This window comes from Zootoca vivipara, chromosome 5 (assembly GCF_963506605.1).
Source record: "Zootoca vivipara chromosome 5, rZooViv1.1, whole genome shotgun sequence".
Lineage (NCBI taxonomy): Eukaryota > Metazoa > Chordata > Lepidosauria > Squamata > Lacertidae > Zootoca > Zootoca vivipara.
In genome coordinates, this window is record NC_083280.1 from 97,797,883 (window position 1) to 97,824,024 (window position 26,142).

At 46.0% G+C, this 26,142-nt stretch overlaps 1 protein-coding gene across 1 annotated transcript in view; it reads right to left on the reverse strand.

Moving 5' to 3' along the window:
* Nucleotides 1-26,142, reverse strand: part of MPPED1 (metallophosphoesterase domain containing 1) — an 84,982-nt gene that overhangs the window by 30,861 nt on the left and 27,979 nt on the right. Inside the window, exon 5 of the mRNA XM_035137988.2 lies at nt 7,220-7,445. Within this exon, the coding sequence (XP_034993879.1) occupies nt 7,220-7,445 (226 nt within the window). The remainder of the gene's footprint in view (nt 1-7,219; nt 7,446-26,142) is intronic.

Sequence of the window (26,142 nt, forward strand, 5' to 3'; positions counted from 1 at the left end):
ATTTCTCAACATAGGAGTGGACACTAATATTTAAATAAGTTATGTTTAATTAAATAAGTATTTCATTTCAATTGATATGCACTTTGACAATAGTTAAAATATGCACAGTGTCTGAGAAAAGACAATCACCAGCAAAACTGATATTGGATCATTAGTATTAAATAAACCTATCAATCTTGATGTTGCATAGTATTTTACTTATGGAGAAATGTTTAATGAACAATGAAGGAAGCTCTGAGAAGTATCATCAGTAGAAAAGGAATGAATGAAATAACTGGAATATGAGGTGACTCTGTGGATTGGTAGTTGCTGTAAGTAATATAGAGACTGCAGTGGTCAGATTATATCCTAACACAACTCAGGTTCAAACATTGTGTTTATGATCATGTGAATCATTCCAGCCAACCTGGAGTTCTAGATTCCATGAGCAATCCTGGTTCACAACCTAGTCATCAGTTATTGGCTGACAATTTCAGTGATCACAGGAACACTTTTTCAGATTCTGAGGTTGTGCTGCTGGCCAATAAATGTGATTAGCAAGCTCGCTAATTATATTGTATATGTGAAAGAGCACAGTAACAGCTGGGAAAACACAGGCAAAAGACCAGATGCCTTATCCAGATGTGCTCTTGTGCAACTGTTGGGATGATGTTTGTGCAACCCAATTAGAAAAGGAGTAATCACATCTATCAACTGGGAAGAGGAGTGAAGATCTGAATCCAGTTTTCTTCGACCGCTTATTTGAACCTCACTTGTGCAATGGAATAATTGCACACTTTTCCTCGTCACATTACCTGTTCAGTCAGCAAATTTAGAAGAAACTCTACATCAATCTTATCAAGGAACAGAGTGTTCAACTGTTTTCTCACCTCTTAAAATATTTTTTGGTGAAAGCCCGTTTCCTTCTAAGAAGAGAAAATGCAGGGTATATACAGTGGTACCTCGGTTTATGAACACAATTGGTTCCGGAAGTCTGTTCATAAACTGAAGCGTTCATAAACTGAAGCGAACTTTCCCATTGAAAGTAATGGAAAGTGGATTAATCCGTTCCAGACGGGTCCGCGGAGTACTCAACCTGAAGCGTACTTAACCCGAAGCTTGGGTGTAATTGGTTCCGGAAGTCTGTTCATAAACTGAAGCATTCATAAACTGAAGCGAACTTTCCCATTGAAAGTAATGGAAAGTGAATTAATCCGTTCCAGACGGGTCCACGGCGTTCGTAAACCGAAAATTCGTAAACCGAGGTGTTCATAAACCGAGGTTCCACTGTATTTGCATCAACCCACCACATTATAATTCTGATCTTTTGAGGCTTTATGTGCATGACTAACATCTAGAATCGCTTTTGGAAAGCAACAATGAAACCATAGTTATATGGTGGAAGACTACAATCCCATATATGAAAACCCACAAGGGAACAATTTACTATTCCTTAACACATTGTCTAATGACTCTGTCATCCAAATCAGCCTCTGGAAAGAGGCAGCAATCTCCTTCATACAGTAAGAAGAGGCAGGGTTTTGAAAACCTCTTCCTAGCACTTGCCCTTTGCCTTGTAGTCCAGATGAGGATAAATCAAGAGGGGTGAGGAGCTTCTTACCCCATTCTTATCCCAAAGATATTCCAAAGTATTACTGATTAAGCAATATCTATTTCTTTGGGCAATGACAGCAATACACTGAACAGAACCTGTCAGGAGGAGGGAAGTCCAGTTCACTTAGCCATTTGGGCCAGTGCTGTCAACTTTCCCTTTTTTGTGGGAAATTCCCTTATTCAGCGCCCTTACTTTCATATCCGGGAGTTGACAGCCCCATAGGATTCCTTATCTTCAAATCTGGGGGTTGACAGCGATGATTTGGGCAGAGCAGCTGCCACTAGAAAGAGCAAGATTCTGCTTCAGCAGCATCTCTCTGCAATTTGTGGAAGTGTTTGCTATTGTATAACATCATCTACTGTTTCTGCAGTGCAGAATATATTATTTAAGAACACCACTACTTTTCCTTCCTTGTAACCTGCAATGCAGGTCTTTTTTGCATCTACATCCATGATTCTATGTTTCGACTGTGAAGATTCCAAGAAAGAGTCCAGAAATATTGTCAAAGGATAATTACTGTGTTTACATTAGATTTACAAATTAGTAATGGGTGCCAAAAGTGGTATGCCACAGAAAAAAATACTATTGGAAATGGTAGGTATTTACTTCGTAATTTTAGAAGCCAATCTTAGTTTTGTATTGGCTGTATGTATAGCAGGCACAAAATTAACTTGGAAGATTAAACTGAAAACAGCAGGTGGATAGGCAGAAAATACAAAACAATTTGGATATTGGAGATAAATGGGTGCATTTCAAGTGAAATGTGGTTTTAAATTTAGATAAATGCACAACAATCAGCAGGTGGGAAGGATTAACACCAATACAAGCATCAAACTGGTAAATGCCAATTTTCATTTTTTAAAAATTGTAATATATTTCACAGTTTATTCACAGTGTGAAAATTCACAGAGGTATGTGCATTACAGGAAACTGAATGCAGATTTCCAAAAAACAGCAAGGAGAGACAAGAGGGTCTTCTTCAATGAGCAATGCAAAGAAATAGAGGAAAACAATAGAATGGGGAAAACCAGAGATCTGTTCAAGAAAATTGGAGATATGAAAGGAACATTTCGTACAAAGATTACCATAATCAAGGACAAAAGTGGTAAGGACCTAACAGAAGCAGAAGACATCAAGAAGAGGTGGCAGGAATACACAGAGGAATTATACCAGAAAGATATGGAGGTCTCGTACACCCCAGGTAGTGTGGTTGCTGACCTTGAGCCAGACATCTTGGAGAGTGAAGTCAAATGGGCCTTAGAAAGCACTGCTAATAACAAGGCCAGTGGAAGTGATGATATTCCAGCTGAACTATTTAAAATTTTAAAAGATGCTGCTGTTAAGGTGCTACACCCAATATGCCAGCAAGTTTGGAAAACTCAGCAATGGCCAGAGGATTGGAGAAGATCAGTCTACATCCCAATTCCAAAGAAGGGCAGTGCCAAAGAATGCTCCAACTACCGCACAATTGCGCTCATTTCACACGCTAGCAAGGTTATGCTCAAAATTCTACAAGGCAGGCTTAGGCAGTATGTGGACCGAGAACTCCCAGAAGTGCAAGCTGGATTTCGAAAGGGCAGAGGAACCAGAGACCAAATAGCAAACATGCGCTGGATTATGGAGAAAGCTAGAGAGTTCCAGAAAAACGTCTACTTCTGCTTCATTGACTATGCAAAAGCCTTTGACTGTGTCGGCCACAGCAAACTATGGCAAGTTCTTAAAGAAATGGGAGTGCCTGATCACCTCATCTGTCTCCTGAGAAATCTCTATGTGGGACAAGAAGCTACAGTTAGAACTGGATATGGAACAACTGATTGGTTCAAAATTGGGAAAGGAGTACGACAAGGTTGTATATTGTCTCCCTGCTTATTTAAACTTATATGCAGAATTCATCATGCGAAAGGCTGGACTAGATGAATCCCAAACCGGAATTAAGATTGCCGGAAGAAATATCAACAACCTCAGATATGCAGATGACACGACCTTGATGGCAGAAAGCGAGGAGGAATTAAAGAACCTTTTAATGAGGGTGAAAGAGGAGAGCGCAAAATATGGTCTGAAGCTCAACATCAAAAAAACCAAGATCATGGCCACTGGTCCCATCACCTCCTGGCAAATAGAAGGGAAAGAAATGGAGGCAGTGAGAGATTTTACTTTCTTGGGCTCCTTGATCACTGCAGATGGTGACAGCAGTCACGAAATTAAAAGACGCCTGCTTCTTGGAAGAAAAGAAATGACAAACCTAGACAGCATCTTAAAAAGCAGAGACATCACCTTGCCGACAAAGGTCCGTACAGTTAAAGCTATGGTTTTCCCAGTATGGAAGTGAGAGCTGGACCATAAAGAAGGCTGATCGCCGAAGAATTGATGCTTTTGAATTATGGTGCTGGAGGAGACTCTTGAGAGTCCCATGGACTGCTAGAAGATCAAACCTATCCATTCTTAAGGAAATCAGCCCTGAGTGCTCCCTGGAAGGACAGATCGTGAAGCTGAGGCTCCAATACTTTGGCCACCTCATGAGAAGAGAAGAATCATTGGAAAAGACCCTTATGTTGGGAAAGATTGAGGGCACTAGGAGAAGGGGACGACAGAGGACAAGATGGTTGGACAGTGTTCTTGAAGCTACGAACATGAGTTTGACCAAACTGCGGGAGGCAGTGCAAGACAGGAGTGCCTGGCGTGCTATGGTCCATGGGGTCACGAAGAGTCGGACACAACTAAACGACTAAACAACAACAACAACAAAAGAGTTGGAAGGGACATTGAGGGTCATTTTGTAAACCCCCCTGCAATGCAGGAATCTCACCTAAAGCATCAATGAGAGATGGCCATTCAACCTCTGCTTAAAAACCTTCAAGGAAGGAGGATCCATAACCTCCCGAAGGAGACCATTCCACTTTCGAACAACTCTTATTGTCAGAATTTTTTTTCCTGGTGTTTATTCAGAATCTCCTTTCTTGTAACTTGAAGCCACAGGTTCGAGTTCTACCCTCCAGAGAAGGAGAAATCAGACTTGCTCCATCTTCCATGTGATAGCCCTTAAGATATTTGAAGATGGCTATCATATCTCCTCTCAGTTTCTTCTTTTCCAGGCTAAACATACCTAGCTCCTTCAACCGTTCCTCATAAGGCTTGGTTTCCAGACCCTAGATAATCCAGACCCTTGATCCAACTACTCTGCACACATTCCAGCTTGTCAACATCCTTCCTAAAGTGTGGTGCCCAGAACTGGACATAGGACTCCAGGTGTGGTCTGGGGTCTATTACTTCCCTTGATCTGGACACTATACTTCTGTTGATGCTTCATCAAGTGAGACCACTCCACTGAAATCCACCCACTATTATTCTATTGTCACATATATCAAACAATTTCTCTCCCAATGTTTTTTTTTTAAAAAAAAAAAAATTGGCCCTCAATAAGCTTAATTCACACCCTCCATCAACACTGGGGGGAAACATAGGGACATACATTTCCTGCATGTTTTCCATTCCACAACTAATACTGGCTTTGGAATGGGGATTTGCATCAGGGTGTCAACATAAAGGGAAGAGTTGGATACTCCATAATGTGCAGCTGCTTTTAATCAAAAGAATAAGACAAAAATGATGATTTGGGGAGATGTATTGCACATACATCTCTGGCATCATGCCAACTTTGGCTCCAAGAATAATATTTTACATTTCTGATGAGATGGGCTGTAGACTATAAAGGCTTATGCTATAATTAATTTGTTGGTCTTAAAGGTGCCTGAAAACTCTTTTATTTGTTCATTTTAACTATCAGGGCTACTCCTCTGAAATTTCTTATGTAGCCATTGACTCACACCATAAAATGTTGGAATCAAAAACAGCTCTGCAGAATTTCATACAAGAGTTCTCCTCAGACCCATGAGCAAGTAATCTTTTTTTTCATATGTCACCTTTTGAAAGTTAAAACCATGCTCAAGGCAGCTTGCTCTCTCTATATATACGGAGCCATATTGAACCATTTCCATATAAATAAGAAAGCTAAAATAGCAATTAAAAAAATTACTACCAATACCAGAAACAACCTCCCTACCACCACTGCAACAAAACATCCTAAACAACACCCCAGCCCATGAGCCTGTTCAGCAGCCTCAACTTTTGTAGCTGGAGTTAGTCAGGGCCCTGCCCTCACAGGTCAGGTGGGAATATGATGAGTTCCACATACTCCAAAGTAGCTCAACAGCGCCACCCAGAGTGTCCGGGATTTCTCACCTCCACTGTGAACCTGGATTAGTAGTTACAGTGGAATCTTGGTTCTCGAATGGCTTAGTTGACGAACAAATTGGCTCCTGAATGCCGAAAACCCGGAGTTAAGTATTCGGGTTTTCAAACGTTTCTCGCAAGCTGAACATCTGATGCAGCTGTTGGCTATTGTTTCCAGGGCGCCTGTGCCAATCAGAAGCCGCACCTTGGTTTTCGAACATTTCGGGAGTCGAACAGACTTCTGGAACAGATTAAGTTGGAGAACCAAGGTTCCACTGTATACACCCTCAAGTTAAGCCTCTTTTAACAAAGATTAACTGGCCAGAACTGGCTAGCTTTTTTTTACTTGTAAGTACCTATTAGTTAGAGATGCGGGTGGCACTGTGGGTTAAACCACTGAGCCTAGGGCTTGCCGATCAGAAGGTCGGCAGTTCGAATCCCCGCAACGGAGTGAGCTCCCGTTGCTCGGTCCCAGCTCCATCCAACCTAGCAGTTCGAAAGCACGTCAAAGTGTTGTTGTTGTTGTTGTTGTTGTTGTTATTTCAATTCATATCCCTCCTGAAGGCACCCAGGGTGGCACCCATAATAACTAGGCTCGAAGTAAATTCCCGATTGGCCACAGAGACCACTGCCGCTACAGATAGAGCACATCTCATGACTGGGCAAAACATCAATCTTTTCCTGCTTCTTTTGCTCTCAGGTTCCCATAGACTTCAAACTGGGTTGAAGGGAGGAACCCTTGGCAGTAGGGTATAGAAGCTTCTCTGGCAGCTGATCAGTCCTTGGATATGGCAGGAGATTCACTGTGTCTGGTAGCAACCTATCATCATTCTTTTGTTTTTGTGGGAGATCTTATATAAGATGGGGTCTGCCACTAAGGAAAAGGCCTCCCTGCCTCCGATCAAAGCCCTATCTGAAAATTCCAGGGATTATTCTGGGTTTCAACACATCATGCTTCCTCTTGTGTATGAGGGGAAGGCAGAATATGTATATCCTTCCATGCTATATGGAGTTTTTATAAGTACCTGTATTCAAATATTTATAATCTGCTCCCTAATAAATTGAAGACACTTTTTAGTTGATCAAAAGTTAATTCATCTAATTTATAAATCATTTAACTGTCGAAACCTTATTATAAAATATATGGAATGGTTTCCACAGTGCTTCTTTTCTAGAAAAAGAGGTGCAGTGCTGCCCAGATTGCAGCAACACTACAGATGCAGCTATGAGAGCCATTCCGGCAGCAACACTAAAGAGGTGCCGGAACGCAACAAAGAGGTCCTCACCATAGAATGAGTTCTGGTTGGGGAAAAAACCTGGGTTTCCATTGGTATAACCACCAAAATGTGAACAATTTTAGAATGAATCAATTCTGTTAAGTTTTTAAATACTTACCAAGGGGAGCCATATATCCTGAAGCCCCTTACTGTCACTTCTGAATCTTGAAGGTATATGCAATTTGTTAAGAGAGACTGCACATTTTCGTAGCTTTCTGGCTTCAGCTTGGATACAGAGGGAAAGTAATAAAAGTCCTGCTTGATTAAGTCCGCCATGAACTCTTGGTCAAATGTCAATTCATGATTGCCTGCTATCACAATCTTGTATTCATATGGTAGGCTGCCTAAATGGTAGGGAGAAAACACAATATATCCATTTATTGTTACACTTATTTTAAAAAAACAACAACAAAATGAAGTATGCATATTCAAATTATGCCACCGATGTTGCCAATCGTTCCAAAGGAAGTCCAAAGATGAAACTCACAGCAGTTATACCTAGGAAAGCAATACGGCTTGCACTTCTTCAAGTGCTTGGCAAGTCAAACCCTTTAAATATTTGCTTCTTGTGGGATAATAACTGTGAGGGACAGGGGATATCGCGAAGTCCCTCCCCTCCTGAGTTCAAGCCCGTCCCCGAGCAAAGGGGAAAGCAGGGAGAGTTCCGATTCCAGTGGGGAAGCAGGAAGTCGTGTCCGAGGCTCAGGCAAGGTAGTGGAGCCAGGGTCCCAGGTGGGACAGGAAGGGGCAAGCAAGGGGGGAAGACCCATCCCCCCAACTCCAGAATTACGCAGGAAGAGGAGGGGCAAGAGGATGGGTCTGCCAAAGCTTTTGTGTTGGAGAAAGACGCGCCAAAAGCCATTAGGAGGTTCTGAAACCGACTGACAACATCGCTCCGTGTAAATAGCAATGACTTGAGCACTGTAAATACGCAGCACCAATAAAAGAATAAAATGCAGAGCTGCGTAGCGTCGTTACTCTGAAGTAGTCCACTCCGGCCACTGTGACAGCAACCTCCTAATCCTTTTTGGGCTACTTCGGAGTTGCCGGGATGAGCGTGTCCGAGGCGGAGAAGTGGCGGCAGATCGCTGAGCAAGCCCAGCTAGAACTGCAACAGCTGTCGCTGCAGGCGCAGGGAGAATTGAAGGCAGCTAAAGAGGAGACTAAGAAGGTCCAGGACGACCGGCTACAACTTGCGGAACAGGTGAGAGAGCTCCAGGAAAAAGAGCAGCATTTAAGGGCGGTGGCGGTAGACCTCCAAAACAAGCTGGATGCAGAGAAAAACAAGGCGGGAGGGGCTCCCCAAGTCCAAGTGCTGCCAGGAAGGAGAGCAGGGACCCTTGTAAGCAAGTTCAATGGAGACCCGAAGGAGTTTCAGGGCTTTGAAACTGAGATCGTGTATGCTCTTGAGCTGCACCAGAATGAGTTCCCCGATGATGAGCACAGAGTAGCGTTTATTGTGGAACATCTCACCGGAGCAGCCAGGGAGTGGCTAAGACCATTAATCGCAACCAAGAATCCTTGCATGAAAAATGTCCAACAATTTCTAGAAGGTTTGAGGACGATGTATTCGTCCGATAGTCATTTGGACCAGACTAAGGAGGAACTGCATAATTTACGCCAAGGAAATATGACAGTTCGCGCATATTGGGCGAAATTCACCATGCTGGTGCACAGACTGGGGTGGGTTTTGGATTCGCCTCCCATGCAAGCTGCGTTTTACTTGGGTTTGAGCGAGGAGGTGAAGGATGAACTCTCGAGAGGTCCAAAGCCCAGTACTATGGATCAGCTGAGCAAAGCAGCTCTGGCGGTGGGGGTGAGGCAGGAATCCCGGTGGAACGACAAGCAAGCGACGCGCGCAAAGCGGGCTTGGTTCCCACGGTCGCAGGAGAAGCCACTCCCTCAACAACCCTTTCAAGCCACGCCTGGAGCCAGCCAGGACCAGGAGCCCATGCAGATTGATAGCGCGCGCGCGCGGGCTTTTCAAACCCCAGCGGCGCCAAGACGCAAGGAGGGAAGGGGCGGGAATTGCTTTCTCTGCAACTCACCCCAGCATCTCGTCAGAGACTGCCCACATCGCAGGGGGTGGCAAGGAAAGGCGGGAACGGTGGTGCCCTCCCCCACTGACGCAGCACCACAGCAGGGAAACGGGAAAGCCTGGCTGCAGGAGACAAGGGGCAGCAGCCAGGCACAGTCAGCAGACAACAGCCCCAGCCCGCCCACCCGCACAGAGAGGTGCAGAGCCAGCCCACCCCTCCCAGAGCAGGAGTGGTTCTAGAAGTGACGCTAACGCTCCCAAATGGCTATCCCCTGACGGTCCTCGCCTTAATTGACAGTGGGGCGTCCGCCAACTTCTTCTCGAGAAGCTTTGCAGAAGAGCACCAAATCCAGCTTTTGCAGTTGGATTTTCCTCTGCACGTGGCAACCATTGACGGCAGGGAGCTGCTGGGAGGGGCCATCACACATCAAACCCCCCCCATGAGAATGACGGTGGGAAGGCACTCAGAGACACTGGCGTTCAACGTCACCACCATCTCAGACCCCCCCATCGTCTTGGGCATGAGCTGGCTGGCGCGCCACGACCCCTCCATCAGTTGGCACCAGAGGTGCATCACGTTTGGGTCGGACTTTTGTCTGGAACATTGCATGCAGCACCAACCAGGGGAGGGGCCTCCAATAGCCACGGTGGCCACCATGCATATCAAAGGGGGTGAGGCAATACCCAAGCAGTACTGGGACCTGCAGGAGGTCTTCAGCGAAGCGGAGTCCGACCACCTACCCCCGCACAGGCCTTTTGACTGCCAGATCAACCTGGTGCCAGGGGCGACGATACCCCCAGCCAAGCTGTACGCCATGTCAGACCAGGAGCTGGAGGATCTGCGCGCTTTCATCGACAAGAACCTCAAGCGGGGGTTCATACGGGAAAGCAAGGCAGCAGGGGGCAGCCCGGTCTTCTGGGTGGACAAGAAAGACACGCAACAGCGCCGTCTTGTGGTGGACTTTAGACGGCTGAATTCGGTGACAGAGCCAGTGGCTTTCCCCATGCCCAGAGTGGATGATCTCCTGACAGCGGCACGCAGGGGCAAGATTTTCACCAAGCTGGACCTAAGGGGGGCGTACAACTTGATCAGGATCCGGGAAGGAGATGAATGGAAAACCACGATGTTCACGCCTCTGGGCTCTTTTGAATATCTGGTGATGCCCTTCGGTTTGCAAGGGGGCTCAGCATGCTTCCAGGCCTTCATGCACCACGTCCTGGGGTCCCTCCTCTTCAGGAAATGCTTGGTCTTCCTAGATGACATCCTTATCTACTCGAATGACCCGGTGCAGCATGTGAAAGATGTCAGAGAGGTGTTGCAACGCCTGAAGGAGAACCACCTGTATGTGAAGCTGGAGAAGTGCAAGTTTCACACCAAAGAGGTGGACTTCCTGGGCTACAAGCTGTCAGACAAGGGGCTGGCGATGGACAAGGACAAGGTGCAGGCCATCCTGGACTGGCACAGCCCCAGGACGCGCAAAGATGCCCAACGCCTACTAGGCTTCGCTAACTTCTACAGGAAGTTCATCAAGAACTTCTCTCGCGTTACGGCTCCCATCACGGACTGCCTGAGAGGCAAGCAGAAGTTCAAGTGGACACCAGAGGCGCAAGCAGCGTTCGAAAGCCTCAAGAGAGTGTTCGCCTCAGACCAAAACCTGTTCCATGTGGTGCAGGACGCGCCCCTACGCATTGAGACAGATGCTTCTGAAAAAGCTGTGGGCGCAATTTTGTTGCAACTGGACGCCAACAGGGAGTGGAGACCCTGTGCCTTCTTCTCCAGGAAGCTGACACAGCCTGAACGCAACTACACAGTGTTTGATAGGGAACTTCTTGCGATCTACGCTGCGTTCCAGCACTGGCGACACTTCCTGGTGGGCGCAAAGCACCCCATCCAGGTGTGCACAGACCACAAGAACCTGGAGTTCTGGAGAACTGCCAGGGTGCTCAACCAGCGGCAGATACGGTGGGCAGAGTTCTTCTCGAACTTCAACTTCTCCATCCACTACATCCCGGGGGAGCAGAATGTCAGGGCGGATGCCCTCTCCCGCAAGCCAGAGTACATGGAGGAGGAGGCGCCACCAGCCCCAAGGCACATTTTCCCCCCGTCGGCATGGTCCTGCGGAGCAGCTGTGGTGAGCGAGGCAGAACTCACAGCACTGACGGCAGCGGATGAATTTGCCAACCGCATCTTCAGAGAACTGAGAGGGGGGAGGGAGCAGGCAAAAGACTTTGCAGAACGCAGAGGGCTGCTTTTCTACAAGGGTGCGCTGTACCTGCCCACCACCCAGCTTCGACGTACGGTCCTCAAGCAGATGCACGACAACCCTACAGCGGGGCATTTTGGAAGGGACAAAACCGCTCACCTAGTCATGAGACACTTCTGGTGGCCAGGGGTGCGGGAAGATGTTCGAGACTATGTAAGGGGCTGTACCACCTGCCAGCGGGCGAAGGTGGTCAGAGCAGCGCCACCAGGGTTGCTGGAGCCCTTAGCCACACCACACAGGCCGTGGGAAGTGGTGTCCATGGACTTCATCACAGATCTGCCTTCGTCCAGGGGTAAGACTGCAGTGTTGGTGGTGGTGGACCTTATGTCCAAAATGTGTCACTTTATACCGTGTGCCAGGGCAGTCTCGGCAGAAGAGACAGCCAAACTGTTTGTTGATCACATTTTCAGACTGCATGGATTACCTTTAAGGGTTATTTCGGATCGTGGCCGCCAATTTGTTTCCAGGTTCTGGCGGCGGCTCATGAACCTCCTGCAGGTGGAGGTCAGCTTGTCGACGGCTAGACACCCGCAGACCAACGGACAAGCGGAGAGGGTCAACGCCATTCTGCAGCAGTACCTGAGATGCTACGTCAGCCAGCGGCAAACGGACTGGGTGGATCGCTTGCCACTAGCAGAATTTGCCTACAACAATGCAGTGCACGTCTCCACAGGGGTGTCGCCCTTTAAGGCCAATTACGGGCGCGACCTCAGATCTTTCCCAGAGAGGGAGAGGGAGGAGGAGGAGGAGGAGGGCCCACAGGCTGAGGATTGGGCAGAGGAACTGGAGACGGTGCACCAGCAGCTCAGAGAACACTTGGAGAGGGCCAAGGAAGCGTACAAAAAGGGGGCAGATCGCCACAGGCGACAAGGGGAGGTCATCAGGGTGGGGGACAAGGTGTGGTTGTCCTCGGAGGGCCTTCCCACCAGAGGGAGGTGCAAAAAGCTGGCACCCAAAAGGCTGGGCCCCTTCACGGTCACGCAACAGGTCAACCCGGTGGCATACAGGCTGGCACTGCCAGAGGACATGAGGGTGCATCCAGTGTTTCATAGATCGCTGCTGTCGCCGTACAGGGAAAGCAGCAGGCTCCGAGACAGCGAACAAACCCCCGAGGGAGGGGGGGAGAGGGAAGGCAGGGAGCAACTCAATGGGGCCACGGCCATCCTGGATTCAAGGTGGGGGGTGGGGGGACTGGAGTACCTCATGGCATGGGAGGACGCTCCACCGTCCCAGAATGAATGGGTCCCAGCCACTCAGATACAGGAGGAATTCTTGGTGGAAGAATTTCACGCCCTCTTTCCCCACAGACCCAAGCCCTGGCACATGGAAAGGGAGGGGGAGGAGGAGGAGGCATGGGAGAGCAGCTCACCATGGCGCTGGGAAGCGGAGTTTGAGGAACCAGAGGATGAGGTATGGGTGTCGCCAAGATCCACCCAGTCAGAGGAAGGAGCAGATTGGCAAAACATTTTTACCCCCACCAGCTCTGACGCCACGGACTTTTTGGGATTCCCGTCCTCCCAGGCGGAAGGGGGGGGCTCGCAGGACTGGGGGGAGGTGTTCACACCAACGGGATCGGAGAGCACCGAGTTTTTAGGCTTCCAGTCGTCACCGACACATGGGGGGGGCCTGGGGAGGGGTGAAGGAGAGCTTGGGAGGGGGGTGGATGTGAGGGACAGGGGATATCGCGAAGTCCCTCCCCTCCTGAGTTCAAGCCCGTCCCCGAGCAAAGGGGAAAGCAGGGAGAGTTCCGATTCCAGTGGGGAAGCAGGAAGTCGTGTCCGAGGCTCAGGCAAGGTAGTGGAGCCAGGGTCCCAGGTGGGACAGGAAGGGGCAAGCAAGGGGGGAAGACCCATCCCCCCAACTCCAGAATTACGCAGGAAGAGGAGGGGCAAGAGGATGGGTCTGCCAAAGCTTTTGTGTTGGAGAAAGACGCGCCAAAAGCCATTAGGAGGTTCTGAAACCGACTGACAACATCGCTCCGTGTAAATAGCAATGACTTGAGCACTGTAAATACGCAGCACCAATAAAAGAATAAAATGCAGAGCTGCGTAGCGTCGTTACTCTGAAGTAGTCCACTCCGGCCACTGTGACAATAACCAAAGTGAAGAATTGTTCAGTGGTTTTTGCACGTTTGTAGAAATTTTACTTACCATAATTAAAAGTTATAATTCATTGCAAATTAAAAGTTAATTTCAGTGTTTCACAATAATAGCTGTCAAATTTGTATGTGTCATTACTAAAAGTATCAAACATGTTCAGGTTTTAAGTATCTTTTACGTTGTTTAAATGCATGGCCATTATTTGACTAGTCAACTGATCAACTATTTATGATCCAACTTTGTTCCCCAAGCACAGTTCTTCTCATTTGAGTTCTGATACTAGAAGCGAGGTCAACTACACAAAAAAGCACCTGGAAGGTAAAAAACAGGTGTGGAGAAAGTTCAGCACCTCTTACTCAGGTAAATATTTTGCTACTGAAATACCTGCTCTCCTAATGTGTTTATGACATTTCCGTACTTAAACACACAAAACTCATCTATCACATCTCACATGGCCCTGTCAATATAAAGTGGGGGGGAGCATACCAACATTTACTACCATACATTAGCACTTCGGTAAATAATAATAGCAGCACATAAAAGGAGTAATTTGTCAGACTATCCATTCTTACCCACTTTTTTACCTGGACACTTATTTTTCTATACAGGCTAAAATGGACCCCCCCACCCTGAAATCCTATCAAAATTACTCATCTGCATGAATATTTATTTTGAAATGATAGCTAACAAATCTAGCTTTATTATAACCTAGACATATGTACTTTTTAAAATAAAAAGCCCACTCTCTTTCACCTCTATTCTTTACTGCACATCAGGATTTTCTGCCCTTGGGATAAAATTAGATTTATTCAAATCTCTTCTTCAAATTTAAGATATAATTTCAATTGCAGTTTGAAAAGACGTGTCTCCTTTTCATATATATGTCGACACCAACATGAGCTGCTAATATCACGCAAGTGCTATAGCTGTTAACAAGCTTCAAACTGCTGATCTAGTATCCTTATAAAATGTAGAAGAAAATTCATACTAAACTTGCATGAACAATTCCATTTCCACTGTGATTTCTAATTGATTTCCAGCTCATCTAAACCTACTAAATCTACTAAACTAAAACCTGTAAGCTGGATATAGTTGTTGCTTCAACTAATGTATTTATGTCATGCTGCTGTCTATGGATGTTACTTAAGCAAATTATCAAATGACTTTAAATGTACAGCAACATTTATCATAGAGGTAGCTGCATCGTTGTGGTTATAGGTCCGTCAGCTGTTCAATTAACAACTCTATTTTTGATGAGTTTGCAGCACAGCTTTTTTCAAGCTTTTCCATACTCACTGGCAAGTCAGTAAGCCTTACATTACAGAAAATGACCTGATTATTCTCCCCAAACTAAATATTAGGTCATAATCTTATAAATATTTATGCTTGCTCAACTACAAAAGAACTTGCTATTCAGTAGTTCTCATTCACAGAGCTATATATGTTCAGATGCACAAATAGTTGCTTGCTTGGAGCCCTGGTCCCCAGTATTTGTTATCTTGGGAGGTACTGGTCTATGGAAGCAGTAATGAGTCGGAAGAGGGCCCAAAAACCGAAGCCATATCCTCACAAGACGGAGGCATGGGTGGTTTCCCTGTCTGGAAATTGGGCGAATGGTAAAGGTAAAGGTAAAGAACCCCTGGACAGTTAAGTCCAGTCATCGGTGACTATAGGGTTACAGTGCTCATCTCGCTTCAGGCCGAGGGAGCCAGCATATGTCCACAGCACAGCCAACATGTGGCCAACATGACTAAACCTCTTCTGATGCAACAGAACACCATGACAGAAGCCAGAGAGCACAGAAACACTGTTTACCTTCCCGCCACAGCAATACCTATTTATCTACTTGCACTGGTGTGCTTTCAAACTGCTAGGTTGGCAGAAGCTGAGACAGTGCAACGGCAGCTCACCCAATCACGCAGATTTGAACTGCCAACCTTCCAATCAGCAAGCCCAAGAGGCTCAGAGTCACACTTACCCTGAAGTGTCAGATTCAGTGCTGAACATGAGGCACTGAACTTGCAAGAAGTGACTATTTCCAGGTCTACTGTGTATTAGCTATGGTTGTTCCCGGACCAAGATATCCTGGGCACACCTCATCCTATTTTGACTCTGAGGTTGGCAGATGTCGCCCTTTTGTTGTTAGCTGTTGCACAGCAAGTGGCAATATGGGATCAGTCCTTATCCATAATAAAAACCCCAACTGGAATTCTCTCCCTCAATGGGCATAGAATGACCCAGCTTTGATGGAATTCAGGCATCAGGTTAAAATCTATCTGTACTCCCAGGAATTTAGTGAATTAAATCTAGACAATTTCATAGAATCATAGAGTTGGAAGAGGGCAAGGGCCACCCAGTCCAACCCGCTGCCAAGCAGGAAACACCATCAAAGCATTCCTGACAGATGGCTGTCAAGCCTCTGCTTAAAGACCTCCAAGGAAGGAGACTCCACCACACTCCTTGGCAGCAAATTCCACTGTCGAAGAGCTCTTACTGTCAGGAAGTTCTTCCTAATGTTTAGGTGGAATCTTCTTTCTTGTAGCTTGAATCCATTGCTCCGTGTCCGCTTCTCTGGAGCAGCAGAAAACAACCTTTCTCCCCCCTCTATAGGACATCCTTTTATCTATTTGAACATGGCTATCATATCTCCCCTTAACCTTCTCTTCTCCAGGCTAAACATGCCCAGCTCCCTAAGCCGTTCCTCATAAGGCATCGTTTCCATGCCTTTGACCATTTTGGTTGCCCTCTTCTGGACACGTTCCAGCTTGTCAGTATCCTTCTTGAACTATGGTGCCCAGAACTGGACACAGTACTCCAGGTGAGGTCTGACCAGAGCAGAATACAGTGGTACTATTACTTCCCTTGATCTAGACGCTATACTCCTATTGATGCAGCCCAGAATTGCATTGGCTTTTTTAGCTGCTGCATCACACTGTCGACTCATGTCAAGTTTGTGGTCTACCAAGACTCCTAGATCCTCTCAAGCCAGGTGTCACCCATCCTGTATTTGTGCCTTTCATTTTTTCATTTATTTTTTGCCCAACTGTAGTACTTTACATTTCTCCTTGTTAAAATTCATCTTGTTTGCTTTGACCCAGTTGTCTAATCTGTTACGGTCATTTTGAAGTGTGATCCTGTCCTCTGGGGTATTAGCCACCCCTCCCAATTTGGTGTCATCTACAAACTTGCTCAGGATGCCCTCAAGCCCATCATCCAAGTCATTGATAAAGATGTTGAATAAGACTGGGCCCAAGACAGAACCCTGTGGCACCCCACTAGTCACTTCTCTTTAGGACGAAGGAGAGCCATTGATGAGCACCCTTTGGGTACGGTCAGTCAGCCAGTTACAAATCCACTGAATGGTAGCATAATCTAGCCCACATTTTACCAGCTTCTTTACCAGGGCCGTCTTAAGTATATTTGGTGCCCTGGCGCCGTGGTGCGACGGATCCCTCTGGCGCCCGCGCCCTGCCCCGTTTCCCAGCGCGGCAGGCGGGCGGAGCTGCGCGGGCGGGCGGAGCTGCGCGGGCAGGCGCAGCGAACAGCGCGGCGGGCGGGCACAGCTCCTGTGCCACCCAGCTTGGCTGTAGGGCCGGCCCTGTTCTTTACAAGAATATCATGGGGCACCTTGTCAAAGGCCTTGCTGAAATCAAGATAGGCTACAACAGGGATCCCCAAACTAAGGCTCGGGGGCCGGATGCGGCCCAATTGCCTTCTCAATCCGGCCCATGGACCAGGAATCTGTGTGTTTTTACATGAGTAGAATGTGTCCTTTTCTTAAAAATGCATCTCTGGGTTATTTGTGAGGCCTGCCTGGTGTTTTTACATGAGTAGAATGTGTGCTTTTATTTAAAATGCATCTCTGGGTTATTTGTAGGGCATAGGAATTCATTCATATATTTTTTCAAAATATAGTCCAGCCCCACACAAGGTCTGAGGGACAGTGGACCGGCCCCCTGCTGAAAAAGTTAACTGACTCCTGGGCTACAAGGTTATTGAACAAATAAAAACACAGCAACAGAGCACATACTTTGCATCCCACATACAGAAGATCCTATGTTCAGTCTTTGACATCTCCAGCTAAAAGGAACTAGTAACAGCTGATATGAAATACCTTTTCCTGAGTGGAAAATATTTATCTAAATGGACAAGTACTGTACATTCTGTCCTTGTACAAGGCAGCAGCTTCTTATGCTCCTAATCAAATGCATGGAGAAGCCATTCAAAGTGAGGAAGCTACTCTATCTGAAGTAAATCACTAGACTGGAGTGAGCAGGATGGGATATTCCAATCAAGTAAGTCAGTAGAAAGTGGTTGCACTAAAATCCTACTAACACTAATCCATAGCTACTCCAGTATAGACTGGTTGGTGGAGTGCAGTCTTGTGATCTAAAGTTAAATTATGCAGAATACCGTGTTTCCCCTTTTTTAATACGTAGTCAGAAAGTAAGCCATGGCAGGGTTTTTAACCATTTGAGAGCTATAAGACATACCCCGAAAATAAGCCATACTTCCGCACCAGCTAGCAGGACCCAGCATGCCGGCCGCGACAGGAGGAGGAAGCCTGCCGGGTCGGGTCAGTGCCCGGAAGCGGCGGTGGCTGCTTTAGTGCCAATAAAGCGCGCAGCAGTGCCGCACGGAGCACCAGCCAGCAGGACCCAGCTCCTGCAATGCTGGCCGCGGCAGGAGGAGGAAGCCTGCGGGGTTGGGTCGGTGCCCGGAAGCGGTGGCGGCTGCAGCGCTGACAAAGCGTGAAGCAGCGCCGCACGGAGCACCAAGGGCACGAGCGGCAGGAGGAAAGAGAGAGAGGCTCGTTACTTGCGGCACTTTAAGAGAAGCAGCCAGAACCGATCTTCACATTCCGAGCCTCCCTTTTGCGCGTGCGGGCATGTTAAAGCCCCGATCAGTTCACTCCCCACTTCTTCCTCGCCATCCCTCCCTTTCACGCGTTGCCTTGACCCCGCAGCCCCCCTCCCTGGCCATCTTCCCCTAAGTGCAGCGCTGCTTCGTGAGCGCTGCAGCCGCACGCTCTCTGTGTGTGCGCGCGTCTCTTTCTCTCCCTGTGCGTCCGTCTCTCTCTCTCTGTGTGTGTGTGCGCGCGTCTCTCTCTCTCTCCCCCGTGCGTCTCTCTCTCTCTGTGTGTGTTTGTGTGCGTCTCTTTCTTTCTCTCCCCGTGCATCCGTCTCTGTGTGTGTGTGTGTGCGCGCGCGTCTCTTTCTTTCTCTCCCTGTGCGTCCGTCTCTCTCTGTGTGTGTGTGCGCGCGCGTCTCTTTCTCTCTCCCCCCCGTGCGTCTCTCTCTCTCTGTGTGCGCGCGTCTCTTTCTCTCCCTGTGCGCCCGTCTCTCTCTCTGTGTGTGTGTGTGTGTGCGCGCGCGTCTCTCTCTCTCTCCCCCGTCCATCTCTCTCTGTGTGTGTGTGCGCGCGTCTCTTTCTCTCTCTCCCCCGTGCGTCTCTCTCTGTGTGTGTGTGTGTGCGCGCGTGTCTCTTTCTTTCTCTCCCTGTGCGTGTCTCTCTCTCAGTGTGTGTGTGTGTGTTTGCGCGCGCGCGTCTCCCCCCCCCCACAGAGAAAAGGTTCCGCTTCGGCTCGTTATTCAGCCGCGCGCGCGCGCCAGGGGCATGGGCCCAAGCCTCGTCCCCCTCGCGCTTCCCTCACAAGCATCTCGGAGCGGGACGGGTCACGGCCTCCCTCCTCATTCCTCGGCCGGCGTGAGAGAGCCCGGGGAGCAGCCTCTATACCTCCACGCGCAAACACACCCGGCCGCCTCCAAAGCCATGGAAGCAGGAGGAGAAGCACCAGAAGCTGCTGAGGGAGATGAGCAGCCTCCCGCCCAACCGCAAGTGCTTCGACTGTAACCAACGCGGTCCTACCTACACCGACATGACGGTGGGCAGCTTCGTGTGTACCTCCTGCTCCGGCATCCTACAAGGTTTAAATCCACCTCACAAAGTCCCCCCCCCCTGTGTGCACATCTGTCTCCGAGGCAGGTGGCCATCCAGCCTCTGCTTAAAAGCCTCCATAGAAGGAAAGCCCTTGACTCAGGATGGGTAGGAGGGGAAAGGGAAAAAATAGAAGAGGCAGAAAATGGAAAAGACCATAACAGAGTGGCAGAGCACCCTGTGCTCTGTATGCAGAAGGATCCCAGGTTTAACCCCCAGGTACCCCCAAGTTTGAAATCCTGGAGAGCTGCTGCCAGCCTGGTTGACAGTAAAACCTGGATAGCACAGTAGGCTAGAGTGTGGTGTTTATAATGTGCGCGGAAGAGAGCACCGAGTGTCCTGAGCCAGTGGGACCCAGTTGTACCAGCACTTAAAAAAAAAAAAGACACCCCCTGAAAATAAGCCACCGTGTGTTTTTTTGAGGAAAAAAAGTTATAAGACGGTGTCTTAAAAAAGGGGAAACACGGTACTTTTGCCGTTTCAGAGTACTCTGAAAGCATTCTTTTGCAAGGTAAATTGCTTCTGCATTTGGGCTTCTTTTATGAATTACTTAAGCATAACATAACAGCCATGGCATGGCAATTACCACAAATATTGAAAATCCTTCTGTACTAGAAAGTCTTGTGTATTATTTCCAATGATTTCAAATTAATTTCCAAGACCAGGATGTAAAGAAATACGCAACTGTTTCTCTGCCTAACAGGAACGTTTTTCTTGAGTAGCGGAAGTACTTTACTGAATGACAAACCAGTTTTGAAACTTGCAGGAGTTTGAAAACCAGTTCTTAACATAAAAAAGGAGCCTGCATTTCAAAGAAGAAGAAGAAGAAGAAGAAGAAGAAGAAGAAGAAGAAGAAATTGATTGGGTGCCCATTTAGGCATGTCTAAATTAGCTTTTCAGATGCAAATCAAAGTGCAAATTATTAATAAACAATAGGGCACAGTGATTAGTCTAATATATAAAATTTGAAAGCTCTCACCCTTTGATATACTTCCTAATATGATCAGGTTAAAAGAAGCCCTCAATACCCTAATAAACCTTTTCTCTCTCTCTCTATAGTGTTCTGTATACTGCCTATGTTTTTGGTGTGATAAAAGAGAGAACACTTGTAATATAGGATCCAAAGAAGAATGTGGGTTGGGGAAACTGTAGATTATTAGCCAGCTCAGAAAGTGATACTTGGAAATCGCAGTTTGGCTCCTTGGTGTTTATTATGCTGTTGGATCCCAAAGGTTCCATCTTGTCTCCCATAGCATGTATTTGAAGCTGCTGAGTAAGACTGTATGAAAATTTGGAGTGAGGAACCATCAGTATGCTGATGGCACACAGCTCCTTTTTGTTAGGACTCAAGTGAGATAGTAGACATGCTGAAATAACATCTGAAAGCAGTAATGGATTTGATGAGGGCCAATAAAATAAATGAAGTTTAGTTCAGGTGAGACATTGTGTAGATGTTTCACCTAACCAGGGAGATGATGTTCAATCTATTCTGGATAGATTGTGGGTTGCAAACCTTCTAAAATATTAGGTTCGCTGCTTGGTGGTTCCCCTAAGGATGATAGCCTTCCTGAGCTAGCATGGTCACAGTGGCCCATGACCTGCTAACCTCCCAACTTGATTACTACAAAGTGTTATACATGGGGTTGCATTTGAAGAGTTACCAGAGTCCAGTTAGGCTGGGACTGACTAGAGAATATAGTCAAGGGACCCAAGGGACTGCCATTTTCACAGATGCCTGCCTGAGTCCCTCATTTACCATCAGAAGTCTACATTCAGGTCCACCCACCATCTGATGGCAGATGGATAGTGACTGGGAACATGGTTTTCTCATTTGTAAAAGCTCATATTTAGAATTCCTTCTCCAAAGAAGCTCACCTGACACCAGCTCGGAGTCTTCTCAGCTCCACTGCCCATACATGCAACATGTTTTAGTATTATCTTTATAAATCTGCTTTATTTCTTGTTTTATTGTAGCATAAGCTTTTGGGGACTAAAGTCCAATTCACCAGATGCTTGAAATTTAATCCTCAGTTGGCAGGTGTATATACACCTATAACTAGAGCAAAATATAATTAGCCATTTTTCTATTTATTTATTTTTTGTGTGTAACTGCACCTTCTCTATATCCCTAACTTCTTCATCAGTAACTTTGTGAGTGTGAGTTCTGTTTTTCATTTTTCACTTCATTCTTTAATTTGATGGTATCAGTCTAATGGGCATGTGTCTGTCTATAGCTTATAGCTGAGAATTGCTTTGTTTATTCATTTTGAACATTTATTGAAAACCCGTTTTGAAAACCCGTTTGGAGTACTTATATTGCTCAAAATGATTCCCAGCTTTGATTTATTATACCTACACCAGAAAGGTCGCCTTAGCACTTAGGAACTCTATCTTTCCTGATCACAACCTTCCCAGCAGCCCTGTTTTATAAAAAGCAGGAAGAGGTTAATTGCAAGCTCTTGGGCAGAGGACGGAGGGTGACAGGAGAAGCTGGAGCAGCTGCAGTTGGACATTAAAGTTTTGAATGTTCAGCAGTGCACAGCATGGGCAGAGGGCATCGTTCCCAAATCTATTACTGCTTTGTTGGATGCAAAGTACTGATGGGTGAGCTCCCACAAACTAGCTGTAGTAGATAAACTAGGAGGTTTTTTTTTATAATCTTATAATTTGTTATATGGTTCAGTCCGGAGATATTTTTTCTATCTATTAGTGATCATTTATTTTAGTTTGTTATTGTTGATTTTAATGTTATATTTCCTTGAGCTGTGTTGTATGGATTCTTCTATTATTTGTGTGTTGCTTTGAGACTATTTTCGTAAAATGATCAATAAATAAAATAACAACAACAACCAGTAATGAGTGAAGTTCTCCCCCCAAAATCTTAAGATTTTTTTTTAGGTCAATGTAATCCATGGTTTAACAAAATGAACTTCCCCATCACCATCAGCCCTCCCCATCCCTTAAAGATCTCACTGCACAGGGAGAAGAGAGTGAGAAGGCTTGTTGCTTCCCCTTTATCTTCATCTCCCAGGCAAACTGTGCAGCCAATGGGCCAAATGTCCTTTGATTTTGTAGTCCAGCATTCTTCTGGTCAGTGCCCCACGCACATGAAGTGGGGAGGACAGAGTCAAACCTATCTCCTCTCTTCTGTCAGTCACTGCTATTTTCCAGAGAAAGTGTTTTGGGAAGTAGGGCTTGTAGTAAGGATTTCAGAGGGACAGAAAGGGTCTGGGCACAGATAGGAGAGAGAAGCTGAGAATTCTTCTTTGGCTTGGATTTTCTATTCTTTTAGCAATGGATAGAAGAGATGACAACTATCACAATATACAAACTGTTTACTTTTAGACGCAGATTGGGCACAGATAAATACGATTCCATTTGGAATGCTTTTTTTAAAATTATCATGTCTTGTAATTAATTGGATAACTGCATTACTTGTACCTATATTTTGTATTGTATCACTGTTTCAAGAAAAAATTCTTTCACTTTATGCTTTCTCTCTCTCTCTCTCTCTCTCTCTCACACACACACACACACACGAGCTGTGTAACACATGTTTAGATCTCTGAAAGAAAAGTAACAGTATATGTTAATGACAAAGTCCAGCAATGGGGGGTGGCGCACCTGCTTCCCCTGCCTTAGACCAGCCTGGTTTATCCGGGGGTGACTCTTGGTCTGTGTGCACTACATTTCTGACCTGCTCTAGATTCCACGAGGACTTGTTCCTATTTTTGTTGGCTTTAATTGCTGCAAGGAGCATCAGTTCTAGAACTGAGCCTAATCATTTTACATAGATATGCGCTTTTGCATCCTTTCCTATGCTATGTGTGAAAATAAATAATACAAATGATAAACTAACCTCAGTGAGACATATACACAACCTCCTAACAGCAGTTTGTGCTCTGTTTTCCTGCAGATATTTTATTGAACAGATTTTAGTATTCTGTAAGAGCACTGGCAACCATATAAATGCTCACTTAACGCTTTCTCTTTCTCATTTCAACCTTTTAGAATACTGAAGTGAGTGATACAGTAAAGACAGTGTAACTGTCTTAGATTGCATTTTAAGCATCTCATTGACAGTTCTGTGTTTAAACACTCTGCTGATGTCAGGGAAATTTACATTAACGTTGAAAATGAATACACCTTATTAAGTAACCTATAAACTGTTATATCTAAGCATCATTGAATAATAAAAGCTAGCAATTAAATTAAACATTAAAATATAAAATAAACACTACAACCCAGCAACAATATTAATAGGAAGGGAAAAGGTAGGTGTGGGTGTATACACACACACACACGGGAGAAAAATTGTCTTGGCTCAAAAAGATATATCCATTTTGAAACTAGACCAATTTACTTAAAAGAAGGTGTCACTGATTTCAATATCCAATATTACATTTATAGTGGTCAGACAAATCATTTCCTAAGAAAACTGACTAACGTATGCTACCTTACTTGGTATAACCTCCACTGAACTCAATGGGACTTGCTTCTGACCAGTGATGTGGGTTTTCTAGAAAAAAATCAACTGGGATATTATCTGGGGGGAAATCCCTGGGCAAATTCAGGCAAAGCTAAAACCATTGAAACTGCCATACTTGTCTAGTACTGTATTTACAATCTGCACCCATTCATTGTTACTAATGGACTTTTGAAACAGATTTTTTTCAACAACAAAATAAAGCACTGGATAATTTACCTCTCCACATCCCTGCTTCTGACTATAGACATGTAGAGGATTTGTAAGAGAGTAACAACAGGGTGTACTACATGAGAAATCTTCTCTACAATCCTTATATGGAGGCCATTTACTGGTGCTGTTTCTGAAGGACATCACTAACCTACAGTTAATTACTATTAAAATAAATGTCATTTTATTATTATGGTATGGAAATGAGTACCTAAAGAAATGGTACTATCCAAAAAAGTTGAGAGAGGGATTTAGTAACAGAATGAGAATTGGTAGAGATACTTCTGAGAAGTTGTGCATATTGCCTTTAAAAACAAACAATACTTAGATTTTGAAATGCAGTACGTAGATGACAGGAGACAAGGTATGAAAGCCTGGGCCCACTGCTTTGTGACAAGTACCGCCTGGTGGCAAATACCCCCTTTCAGGTGATTAAGAGGGTTGTGGTAGGGGAGCTGCAGGGGCTCTTATGTATTTCAACCCATTACATTCTGTGGAAGTGAGAGCTGGACCATCAAGAAGGCTGATCGCCGAAGAATTGATGCTTTTGAATTATGGTGCTGGAGGAGACTCTTGAAGAGTCCCATGGACTGCAAGAAGATCAAACCTATCCATTCTGAAGGAAATCAGCCCTGAGTGCTCCCTGGAAGGACAGATCCTGAAGCTGAGGCTCCAATACTTTGGCCACCTCATGAGAAGAGAAGACTCCCTGGGAAAGACCCTGATGTTGGGAAAGATTGAGGGCACTAGGAGAAGGGGACGACAGAGGACGAGATGGTTGGACAGTGTTCTCGAAGCTACGAACATGAGTTTGACCAAACTGCGGGAGGCAGTGCAAGACAGGAGTGCCTGGCGTGCTCTGGTCCATGGGGTCACGAAGAGTCGGACACGACTAAACGACTAAACAACAACACATTCTGGGTTCAGGTCTGATTATGGGACTGACTTGGCTTTGGTTGACCTGATGGATGGCCTTTATTGGGAGAAGGAAAGGAGGAGCGTGACCCTGTTGTCCTTACTCAATCTCCCAATGGTCTTTGATACAATATTACTCTCTTGAACAGTCTTGGTGAGATGGTTATCGGAGGCAAGGTTTTACAGTTCAGATCTTATATCCAGGGTCAGTTTCAGAGAATAGCATTAGATGACTATTGTTCAATCTCCTGGCAGTTGTGCTGTGGGGTGCCATGGGCTGCCATCTCGTCAGCATTATGAAGCCACTGAGTCATTAGGGGTTTGGGGGCAAAGAGTCATCAGTAGAGTGAAGGTATACTACCTCTAAGATGTAAGTCAGGAGAGGTCATGCTTGCAAGCCCTGTACCTGCTGCCTGGACTCAGTGGTGGGAAGAACAAACTACCTCTGAATGCTGACAAGACAGAGGCGTGTAGGTGGGTGGTTCCCAAGTCTGGATTATTGCTCAGTTGTTCATAGTTTGCAGGTCCTCCTGGATCCAACTCTGTCCCTAGAGGCCCATGTGACCTCAGTGGCTAGGAGTGCCTTTGACCAGCTTCAGCTGGTGAGACAGCTACAGCCATTTCTGGACCTGGATAATCAGACCACTGCTGGTAACTGGATTACCTCAATGTGCTCTGTGTAGGTTTGCCCTTCAGTTTGGTTCAGAAGCAGCAGCTAGTGCAGAATTCAGCAGCTGAATTGTTCACTGGGGCAGACTAGTATCGCCATGCTACAAAAGTGCTGAAAGAATTGGACTTGCTGCCTGTTAGTTTCTGAGCTAAGTTCAATATTTTGTTTCGGGTGTACAAAGTCATATACAGCTTGGGACAGGATACCTAAAGGACTTTCTCACACCTTTTATACCCAATCTATAGGATCTTCTCAAGAGGTCAATAAAGGAATCAGGCCTTTAGGGTGATGGTACCTACTCTTTGAAACTCCCTCCCATTAACTATCAGGCAGATACCACCTCTGTTGCCTTTTTGGTTCCTACTAAGGACCTTCCTTTTAAAACAATCTGTTTTAGTGTAGATATTTGTCTGCATCTGGGT